This window comes from Plasmodium coatneyi, chromosome 4 (assembly GCF_001680005.1).
Source record: "Plasmodium coatneyi strain Hackeri chromosome 4, complete sequence".
NCBI lineage: Eukaryota > Apicomplexa > Aconoidasida > Haemosporida > Plasmodiidae > Plasmodium > Plasmodium coatneyi.
The window spans coordinates 1,651,000-1,661,804 of NC_033559.1; the positions used below are offsets into that span (position 1 = coordinate 1,651,000).

General features: G+C 44.5%; 3 protein-coding genes across 3 annotated transcripts; 1 reads left to right on the forward strand and 2 right to left on the reverse strand.

Annotated features, from left to right (window-relative positions):
- Window positions 1–573: 573 nt before the first annotated feature.
- Window positions 574–1,284, forward strand: PCOAH_00009390 (Uncharacterized protein; the record flags this gene model as incomplete). The annotated part of the gene is made up of 1 exon (XM_020057748.1): window positions 574–1,284. One exon carries the CDS (start codon window positions 574–576, stop codon window positions 1,282–1,284), a length of 711 nt encoding a protein of 236 aa, XP_019913088.1.
- Window positions 1,285–1,964: 680 nt separating this feature from the next.
- PCOAH_00009400 (Uncharacterized protein) lies at window positions 1,965–4,245 on the reverse strand (the record flags this gene model as incomplete). The annotated part of the gene is made up of 2 exons (XM_020057749.1): window positions 1,965–2,872; window positions 2,946–4,245. The coding sequence occupies 2 exons, from the start codon at window positions 4,243–4,245 to the stop codon at window positions 1,965–1,967; spliced, it is 2,208 nt and encodes a 735-aa protein (XP_019913184.1).
- Window positions 4,246–9,013: 4,768 nt separating this feature from the next.
- PCOAH_00009410 (Uncharacterized protein) lies at window positions 9,014–10,078 on the reverse strand (the record flags this gene model as incomplete). Its single annotated transcript, XM_020057750.1, has 1 exon — window positions 9,014–10,078. The coding sequence occupies one exon, from the start codon at window positions 10,076–10,078 to the stop codon at window positions 9,014–9,016; it is 1,065 nt and encodes a 354-aa protein (XP_019913087.1).
- Between the last annotated feature and the right edge of the window lie 727 nt (window positions 10,079–10,805).

Here is a 10,805-nt window from a genome sequence, read left to right on the forward strand (position 1 = left end):
GCCAATGTGAAGATAAAACAGTCGGATGTGAGAATAAGGCTAGTAAGTAATAACCGTTGCTCGTTAGCGAAATTGAAGGAACTCCTTGCATTTGTATTTCGCAAACTGTGTGCAGTGCATCCCGAAGTAAAGAAGCGCAACATTAGTGAATAATCGAATGCGTCTTTGCTTAGTTCTCTAACATAAAATGTTACTCCCTTTTTAAATAGACGCAATGAACAATTTGTCGCTGTTCCTTGCGCGTTGAACGGGTACACCCTTCTGTATTCACCTGCGTTGGACCTCCATACAAACCACGCTAACGTCGTTGAAATGTGAGAGGTGTGTGTGTTGGGCACCCCTAGGAAAAGGAAGACGACTTAATCTTCTTCCTCTCCCAAAAGGAAGCCTTCGGTTTGAAGCAGGAAAAGGGGGATGCATATTCCACAGTGTCCTTTTTTTTTTTTTTTTTTTACTTACACGGTTTGGTAGCTCATTGTGGGAATAGCTGTGTTCACCCTCGTGTGTGTAATTTTCCTGTGTTTGTTTTTCCCTAAATTGAGCACCCCGTCAAACAGAACCTTTGTCTACAAAATGAGGGGGAAAAACGCGAAGAAGTTGCGCTATCTGGACTCAAAGGGGATGCTGCACTCGAACGGGATAACGTACGAGCAGGGTGTGAGGAACCCCAATTGGAACAACAAGGAGGATCACAAATTGGTGAAAAATTACAGTGAATTGCAAAACATACTGATAACGGAAGAAGAGGAGCATGAGGCCCTAAAAAAGCAGCTGAACCTGCTGCAAAAGCAAAGGGAGCTATTGCAGTGGCACCTTTGTAACAATGTTAAAAAGCTAAGTATGCAGAGAAGCGAATCCAAATACAAGGAGCAGTTTAGCTCTAAATTGGAAGGGAAGTTGAACCTACTGAAGGAGAGCACGAAGATGTACAAGCTGGAACGTGACATACTCGAGGATGAAGTGAACAAAATGGAGGAGCAACTGCAGAGTAAAATACAACATAAGGCAAACGTGGAAAAAAAGTTTAATGGATGGATGGATAAGAAAAATGAATATTTAAAGGACCTAAGCCAGGAAAGGAGGAGCGCATTTCAGGAGAGGAACAGCAGACAAAAGCAGCTGAGGAAACTGCTTCTGGTGGTGAAGCAGGAGGGTAACAAGAGCTACGACATGGACTACCTCAAGATGTGTGAGTTTAACCTAATAAACCAGCTAAATCATCACAAGGATTATAAGATGCTGGAGATGAGCATGGCAAAGGGGGTAGAGTCACCTTACCGGTAGAGGAGTTCATTCCCCATTTAGTGTAACCCGTGGAGTGGCACATCTCCTGAGTGGAGCTACCGTGGTGGGGCCATGGAGGCGCTTAACAAAGGTAGCTTTATCGTTACTACTGCTGCTGATTCTGCCATTGTTTTCTTTTCCCTACGGGTGGGTATAGCGAATGACTCGGTTAAGGGGTAGTCACGCGGGTGTATCGGCTCAATCGACCCACCTAACCATCTGCGCTTTCCCGTTCAACTGTTTGCACGATTTAATAGGTGCATCCCGTCACGTTCATATGCACTGTGCCATATGGGAAACCCGAAGGAATTTTTCACCTCTTTTTTTTGTGTCTGTATGCATGTGCCCTTTGGTGCTTATCACCACACAGGGACGACCATTTTTGCGCATGCCTCTGCTGCGTCTTGAACCCGAATTTGTCCTTTAAGAATTGTTATGCAGGAATCGTAACGATATGAACGGAGCAATCCGCTTGGTGGATCCAAACACAATTATGTTCAAAACGGTTTTCACTTTGGTGGTATTTAAAAAGGTGTTTTACAAAAAAAAAAAAAAAAAAAGGGGGGGTACTACCGAAGGCGTGGCACCCCAAGGGAACGGCAGCAACAGCTGGGTGGTCACGCCAGTCTAACATCTGTGCCACTCTTGCAGTTGCGTTTAACGCGCTCCTGGTTTAGGGTTCACCTTTGCGCATCGTCGTGCTTGAGCGTGTTCAGAATTCTTGGAAGCGTGAAGACGACGCCACTGGCATCCCCGACGAAGGCTGCGTTGATGCTGGGGTGGATGCAAATGTAACTGATGGGGACATACGGTTCGAAGTGCTTCTCATATGTCCGGACATAAGAAAAGGTCAAATCTCCATCCACCTTTTTTGTAACATTTGTCACCGAGATGGATCCATCATTACAGCCAGCAATGAGAACAACTTTTTTGCTTTTCCAAAACGTTGGACGTTCTAACAGGTATAGGGTAGACAGGGAGGAGTTTTTTTTTGTAACGTGGCTCGTGGGAACCTTTTTAATTTGTTTGAGCGTTTTTGTGTCCCATACGGAAATGTAATTATTGCCTATTAGTAGGAAGACGTCTTCCAAGAGCTTGGAATACTTTAAATCCATAATGGGGCTCTTCGATATGCACGTGTAGAGAAGCAACTGGAAGTCGTATAAGTCGTACACTGCTATGTAGCCACTTCCGAATGCGACCCACAGTTCGTACTTTTGTGTGACTGCTAATATGGCTGACACGTAGCATTTGTTTGGCGCATTTTTTTCTTTTTTTCTTTTTTTTTTCCTCCTACGGTGTAACATCCCTATGGCGGAGGCGGTGTCACCCGCTCTGCTTCCGTTGTCCTGATCAGTGGAGTTGCAATACTCGTCCGAGTCGCTCAAGTAGCTGCCGCCGGAGAATTCGCTGGAGTTTTCCTCCCCGTCTGGCTTGCTGCAGGAGTCGTCCTCTTCGAGGGTGAAGCAGCCATCTTCGTTGTCATCTCCATCTTCCTCATCATCTGCTTCGTCGAGCTCTTCCTCCTTTTCAGATGATGTATCCACCACTTCTTCATCCTGCCCACCGTTGCTTCCATTTAGGATGGCTTTTTTTTTTTTTTTTTTTTTTTTTTTTCTTTTTTCGCTTTCCCGGGGGATTATCCTTGCGGCCATCATAACCATGATCGGGATAGGAATTATCACTACTACCGTCGCTATCGCTGCTGTCATCGCTGGTTTCACTGCTGCGGTGGGAGCCCCCCCTGACGTGGCCGAACAGATGATGCGGATGCACGAGGATTTTTATGATATTCCCACTGGGCACCTCCCAAACGAAGATGTAGCCCTGCATATTCCCTGCAATGATCCAGTGGATAAAGTTAGCAAAGGTGGACTTGACGGAGAGACCAGATATCTGATACGACAGATCATTGTAGTCTTCTGCATCGTTTGGACTGTTACCCTGCGTTGCAAACTTACCCGAGTTCCTCTCCCCATTCGTCCCACTAAACGTACCCATGACGCTACCCTTTACATGTGAATTATTAAAAGGCTTCCTAGCAGACGAAGCAGAAGAGCCCTTAAAATATTTCTCCAAACATTCCCTTGTATTTAACTTTAGAATACATTCAAACTCAATGCTTTTATAAACCAGTATGCATCCATTTTGCAGTCCCAAGATTACAGTCTTTCCAATCCCTCCGATGCTGCCATACATCATACAGGTGACCGTACAAGGGTAAAGTGTCTTGTGTTGAATTAACTTTCCCTTCAGTGTATACTTTTCGTATGCACATGGGGTTTGCACAATAAGGTTTTTCACTTCGTTTGTGTTTTCCTTTTCTACACTGATAGCAAGGACTGGTCCTGGTTTATTGGGCTGGTTGGGGATTCCGCACCGTTTGGCTACGTAGATATAGTTGGTTAGCACCATGGACTTTATATTTGTGAGGAGAAGGGAGAAGCTCCATTTCTTTGGTTGTTCCCATTCCTCGCTTTTTTGGCTTATCTTTATGAGGTTGCTGCTGGTGGTGTTTGTGCTGTCCGACTTGGTGGACCTCTGCGCGAGGCTCCCTCGGTTTTGCCCCTCCAACGGTTTCCCCTCCAACGGTTTTTCCTCCAACGGTTTTTCCTCCAACGGTTTTTCCTCCAACGGTTTTTCTTCCAACGATTTGTTTTCGATTGTTACTTGATTGGGTGCTTCTTCGTTAGCATTGTCCTCACCTGGTTTTTCTTCACCGACCAGCACCTCCCCGTTGCTATTCACTCCGCCATCACTCACGCTGTCGGCTCCTTCCGGATTGACTGCACCTTCATCTTCACATCGTTGGGGCGAATGCGGTGGAGGGCTTCCTCGCTGGACTCCTTTATTTGTCTTCCCCTTTGGAGGGGGCTTCTCTTCTGGGTTGTTCTGATTATTGGACGTCCCCCCCGATCCTTCGTCTGAATCGGTTAAGTGATGCTCATCCATGTTCTCCATTTTTTTTTTTTTTTTTTTTCTCATTTGTGATATTACTGAAGAGGGACAATTGGGTCAGAACCTTCCACGTGAGGGGGTAGCAATAATGTTACGTGTGTGCTGGAGGTGGAGGTACGTCACGATGGGGTTAAAGAACTATACATAAATTGGAACAGTGCAGAGAAATGGGTTGCCCCTCCTTTCTCAGGTGCAAAAAAAAAAAAACTACAAATTCCACTGAAACAACAACACACACACAAAAAAAAAAAAGGCGTAATCAGGTGGATGCTGTGTTGACTACAGGTAAAGCAAATGGAAAGACACCCCCTGGGAAAACCAACCTAAGTAGGGGCTTTACACAAAAAAGTAAAATAAATAATCTAAGCTAAACGATGATTTGCCAGAGGCCTCCCTGTGCAGTCACAAAATTTGTATTAAAAATGGATGAGTATATTTAATTGGCTTGGTAGGGATGAAATGAAGTGTCTTGCGTTTTGTGAAAGGAGGAGAGGGATACACCCGATGGTGCTGTAAACGTTGCCACTGGGTAGAATTTATTTTCTGCGTTATCAGAAGGGAACTGCTCCTCGCGGCACGCAGATAAAAATAACATAACTCGTATGTGCATCATTGCGGTGTGCTACTACTGTTACTAACTTGGGGACAGATACACTTTTGGAGGGTCTCACCCAGATGAGTTACCTCTCTCTGTTTATGTGTCTGTCTGTTTGTTAGTCTGTCTCTCCTCATTTTTTAAAATGAAGAGAAGGCGACGAGGTGGAGCGTAAAAAAATACATTCACCAGGATGATACTCCCATCGATGCGACGTTTTACAGTTAACAACGCCGAACGGGGGAGTCCACGTAAGGATGACCTCGTCTTCGCTCATCCGTTGCAGTTGTAACGGTGGTGGAGGGAAAATTAATTATGCAGCGCTTGGTAGGTCGCTTTCTATATGTTCACGCTTTTTTTCAAAAGAAACATCTGCAAGGGGAGATGCATTCAGGTGGTACAACGGGGGGTCTCCTCTCACTCGGAGTAGAACCCCCCGTGGGTGCAGCGATGGCAAATGGATGCAAGCGCATGTTGGTATCATCAACGGTTGGTCGGCATGACAGATAGGCATTCGCAAAAGTCGCACGGTGGCTCCTATACGAAGCACATGCACATATGAATGAATAACTCTTTACATGTACCTGCTCGTGTCGCAAAAAAAAAAAAAAAAAAAAAAAAAAAAAAAGGAAAGGGGGGGCCTTCATGCAGGCTTAAATGTTAAAAAAAACAGGCGGGTCAAAATTATTCTCCTGTTGAAAGTCTCTCCTTCCCGTGATCTTTGCGTAGTGCTCGTCAGATGGTGTCACATCAGTTGCTATTTGGGCACTTTACCATTTTACCATTGCGCTATACATTTTTTTTTTTTTTTTTTTTTTTTTTTTACAAACATTGACCAGCCCACCGTGCAGGGAATTGCCAAACGGGATCCCCACAGAATTGGGTGGAGGCACCCGCGCCGTCACATTATGCAGTTCCCCAAAAGGCGGGAAAAATGGCGAAAAGAAGTGCGTAAAAATGAAATCAAAAGGGAAGACTATTTTTCTTTTTTTTTCATCTTTTCCGTACTATGTGCCAAGTTTCACGAATAGGTATTTTATTTAAAAAAAATTTCCACAGAGGAGTTCCCCCTTTTTGAAGACCTCCCAAAACGGCAGGAGAAGAACTCGCCTGCATTTGTTGAAGTGATAGAATTGCTAACCCTGGGTGAAGCATACGCTTTTGCGCGCATGATAGGCGTGTAAAGTAGGCCCCTTTTATGATGCATATGTAGAAGGTGAAGTAGGTAGGCAGTTACCCAAGTATCTATGCGGGTGTTTTTTCTAAGCGGTCCAACTGTGAGGCCGTTAAGCAGCTTTACCCCACAACCCACCCTGGCAAGAGAGTGAGAAGACGATCTGACGGTGGATCTACCCCGTTGGTGAGGTGCCCCTATGGGAAGATAACATAGTTGTGTATCTGCAGGAGATCTGTATCCAGCCCGTTAGCCCCTTTTAAGTGGAGTTCTACTCAAAGGGGGAGATTATTTGCAGCCTTCCTGCTTTTCAACCCTATCCAAAAGGAAAAGAGTAAGACTGCCCCAATGAGTCCGAGGACTAGAACCCACAACGGGAATTGGAGCAAGAATGGGAATGATGATAGGACCAGCTGGGGGAAGAGGAAGAAGTATGGTGACAGTGACAGGAGTATGAGTGGGGGCGGTGGCCGTAGAAGCAGCAGCGGGAGGAGTGATCGGAGTAGCCCCCGAAGCGGTTACAGCTATAGTCGTAGTGGAAGTCGTAGTAGAAGTAGAAGTTGTAGTCGAAGTGGAAGTAGAAGTCGCCACCGAGGCAGCGGGGATGATCAACCCAGGAGGGAACAGAGCAACTGGGGAGGAGGCAAAAATTTTTCGCAAAGTCAAAATAATCCAATTGGGGGGAGAAACCGAGAAGGGAGTTACAACCCCCAAAAGGAGAACAACCCATATGGAGGGTGGAAGCAGAATACCTATCAAGAGGGAAGGAGTAACGGGTTGTACAGTTATACACGTAATTACGGTGGGGTTAATACAAATGTAGAAAACCAAACGGATGGAACATCCCCTGGAGAAATGCAGAAGTTGAACGCAGAAGAGGAAAGACACCTGCAGGATCTACTGAAGCAATGCGAAGAATCAAGAAAAGATAGCAGAGAGGTAATGAACGAGTGGGTATTGAAAAAATGCTCTACGGGAAACTTCAGTCAGTCTATATCGATACAATTCTACCAAAGGATATTGAAGTGTGCATTTTTTAAGAACAAGTTAAATTTGATTTGTTCATACAATGAGCTCTTAAAATGTCTGAAGCTGAATGGGAGGACTAAAGAGTTGGAAGACTTCAAAGTTTACATCCATTCGATTATCCAGGATGGCTATACCTGTGCTTATTACAAAGATCACGGAGCGATAAATATCCTCCTACAGATGGTGCACTCCTGGAAGGAATTGCTCGTCACTAATTTTAATGAAACGAAGATGCTACTAAGTGTGTTCCACAATGATAGTACTAACGGTAATAGCGGTAATAATGGTAATAATGGTAATAGTGGTTCTGCCTGGGGAGACGGAACAAGCCACATCGATCCCTACCAGCAGGGAATACCAGACCAGTCAACCAGCAGCCCAAACGGGGGCATGGGGGGCGCCCCCCATAGTGAGCAGGGCTATATGGATAGTCACACCCAAAGATATGCCCCCGACTTTGAGAGAGGAAGATATGGTGATATGGGCTATTTCAACGGAAGGAAGATTCCACCTCCTCCAACTACTCATATTCTTCCACCCCCTCCGCCCCCTCCTCCTCCACCTCTTCTCCCATCGAGTGACTTTTCCAGGGGTAGCAAATCATTTGACAGATACAAAAAAAATGACTTCTTCCCTGATGAGGGAAGGAAAAACTACTTCAATCATCCTTGGGGCGGAGAAAACAACAGAAATAAAAACCCGGAAAGCATTTCTGTAGGCTTTTTAGCGACTTTATTAAAATTTATTTCTAAGAAGGGGAAGAAGATGCAGGTTCCTCTTGTTCCCTACACGCCGATAGACATTTCTTACACGTACCAGACCCCTCCATCTGTAAACACATCTCAACAATTGAGTGAAAAGATAAACGACTTTTACGACGAGTTGGGGAATATCATGAAGGACGAAGGTTCAGTAAATAGCGAAAGTAGTGATGCATCCGATTCGAGTGAAAGGATGAAGGTTTACGAAAATTATAAGGCGCTGAAGAACTTGGGTAGGAAGGAAAAGGTGGAAAGAAATTACACCAGTGATACGAACACGACCTTCTCCTCAGTTGAGTTGTTTGATAACTCCATGATCGAGATGCTAAACGACAGCGATGACAAATTGAGGAAAAATAAAAAAAGCAAAAACGTTAACTTTAGCCAAATAGCTATTGAAAATGCGCAAAATTGGAATGAGGAAGGCAACCCGGTCACATCCAACTTTGATTTTTACTCCGGCGGAATGCCAGACCCGGATGAAAATGATGTGTTCGAAAAGTACAGACGCAGCAAGGCCTACGTCTACCACGAGGCCATAGCGCAGAAGTTTCACGAGATCAAGGGGAAGGATCCCCGCTCCGCGTAGCAACTGTGTATCCACCCTCTCCCCCATTGCACAGTTAATCGGCGTCTGCATGCGCCATTTTCTGTACCCCGTTGTTTTGTGTATGTTTGTTCCGTTTCTTTTCAACCTACGCATCTACACGTTGATAACATTTGTAGTACCCCTGCGCAAGGTTTACCCATTTGGGGGGAAACTCCAAATGGTCTTTTATTTTGCCATATGACCCTCCAATGGCGCATTTTTACCTGAACAGTTCATAATTTTTTTTTATGGTCATAAATTTTGAGCTAAAAAGTTGGAAGAAAAAAAAAAAAAAAAAAATTTAAAGACAAATGAGGGGGAAAATTAGGGAGAATTTATTCATTTTAAAATATTTTAAAAGTGGGATGCAGAATAGGGAAGATTTTCATAAAATATTTCGCTTCATAAGAAGCGCGTGGCCGTTTGGTTGAACTGGGAAAGTATAGACACATGGTGGGCGCAAAGGAAATGGCTTCCTCCCCTGTGGCGGTGTGCAAAAGGTGGGTGATAGTTGTTGGATGGTCGATACACCAAGTGGCTATAATACCAAATGGAAGATAACAAATGAAGGATGATCAAATAGGCATATTAGCAAAACATATGGCAACCCCCCTGCACCGCAGCTACGACGCGGGGAGGGGAGCGCTCGCCCAAGTCTTGCGAACGGTGTAGTTGTACAAAAGGTCATCAAACAAATGAGTTAAAAACATTAGCAGCAAGTATGTTTTTACGATACTCACAAAAAAAAAAGCAACGGTCGTGCCATTATTTAGGAGATACAAGAGAGATTCAGATTGGCTTGTCAGCCTTTCCCGTAGGTTCTGTAGGTTCTTCCAGATCTCCTTCTGACTCATGTTGTGTTTTGCAAAATGGGCATACACATCAATTAGCGAAAAGGTCGTGTTGTAAAAAAGGGAAAGGAAAAAAAAAACAAACTTGGAGCTGATAAAACGTTGCAGTTTTTTTTTCTTCCGCATGGGCTCTATGCTCATCGGTAGTGGATTATAGTCACAATATTTTATTTTCACGATGCTTACAAATGAGGCGATAAATATGAGGGATACAAATTGGGTTAGTCTGCGTATAGACACCTTAAATTTGGGGGTTCCAATTGGGGCTTCCTCATTAACTTTCCCCTCCTCTGATTTGGCGCTGTTGCTTTCACTGGGGTTATTGGCGTCATCCGCATTGGCATAGTCGTCTCGGTCGTTATCTGATTTATCACCTGCGTGATTGGTTATTCGTTTTTTTTTTGCACGATTTTTTATTTCGCTCTTTTGGCCCCCCTTTTGGATCGCTTCTGGATCGGCTTTTTGCTTCTCCTGCCCAGAGGGGTCTTTCTCCTCTTTTTGCTTCCCTTCCTGGGTTTGTTCATGTCCTTTCGTGGTGTCCCCCTTTTGGTTGGAATTGTCTTCCGTTTGTTGATCCGGGTCGACGGTGCTAGCCTGCCCTGGGGAACTACTCTGAGCTGCCATTTGGTCTATCTCCGAAGGGGAGTTTTTTCCCCCTCCATCGTGTCCCCCCTCTTCATTTGCTTCATTCCGTTTTGTATTCAAATCGGTCTCTTTCTTTTTACCCTCCGTATCCTTCTCTACGTCGGCCTCTTCCGACTTCCCCAGCAGAAGGTTCATCCGAGCTTCATTCTTTTTAAGCAGCCTGTTTCTTCTCTTCAGAGCATGTTTATCCATTTTGGGTGAAGGGTGGTGTGGTGGGTGTGGATATCATTCAGGGGCTGGCATGCGTGTGGGAAGAGCAAGGACGTTGTGATTTCCAATGAGGGCAAAAAGAAGGAAAAAGAAATGGAAGGGAAGGTGAAGTAGTGTAAGATTTGGTAAGTTGGGGGAAGAGTAGATTAACGCCAAAAGGGGGGCATCATCTCATCAAACTGGTTGGTTGATCTCAGTCTTCTTGTGTCGTCCAGGTAACTCACGCAGGGGTTAATCGTGTGTAGTAAAACATACACATATATATATGCATATATTTGTGCCACTCAGGTAATTATAAACTTCTGTGAGATTTCTTTTTTTCTTCGCTGTGGCGCGCGTCCATATTTTCCTCTAGCGTGTATGACTCATGGTACCTTTGCGTATGCTTTCATTTCTTGGCAAATGAAAAAAAAAAAAGATGAGGAGGGAGGTGCTGTCCTTCTCTTGCTCTCCTCAGAGTTACAGAAACATTCACAAATTCTTGTATTTGCCTCTTCGAAGATTATTTTGTATATGTTTGCATTTTCCTGTTCTGCTCCAGCTGGAAAAATGCATACTTTACAAAATTGTTGCCCAGCGGGATGCTCGAACGCTCTGCCGTTTGCGTTGTTCCTTTGATGTTTCATAAAGCAATTTTACTGCAATCTGTTTTGTTTTGCTTCGCCCGAAAGTGCTACGCTTTTTTTTTTTTTTTTTTTTTTATCATATA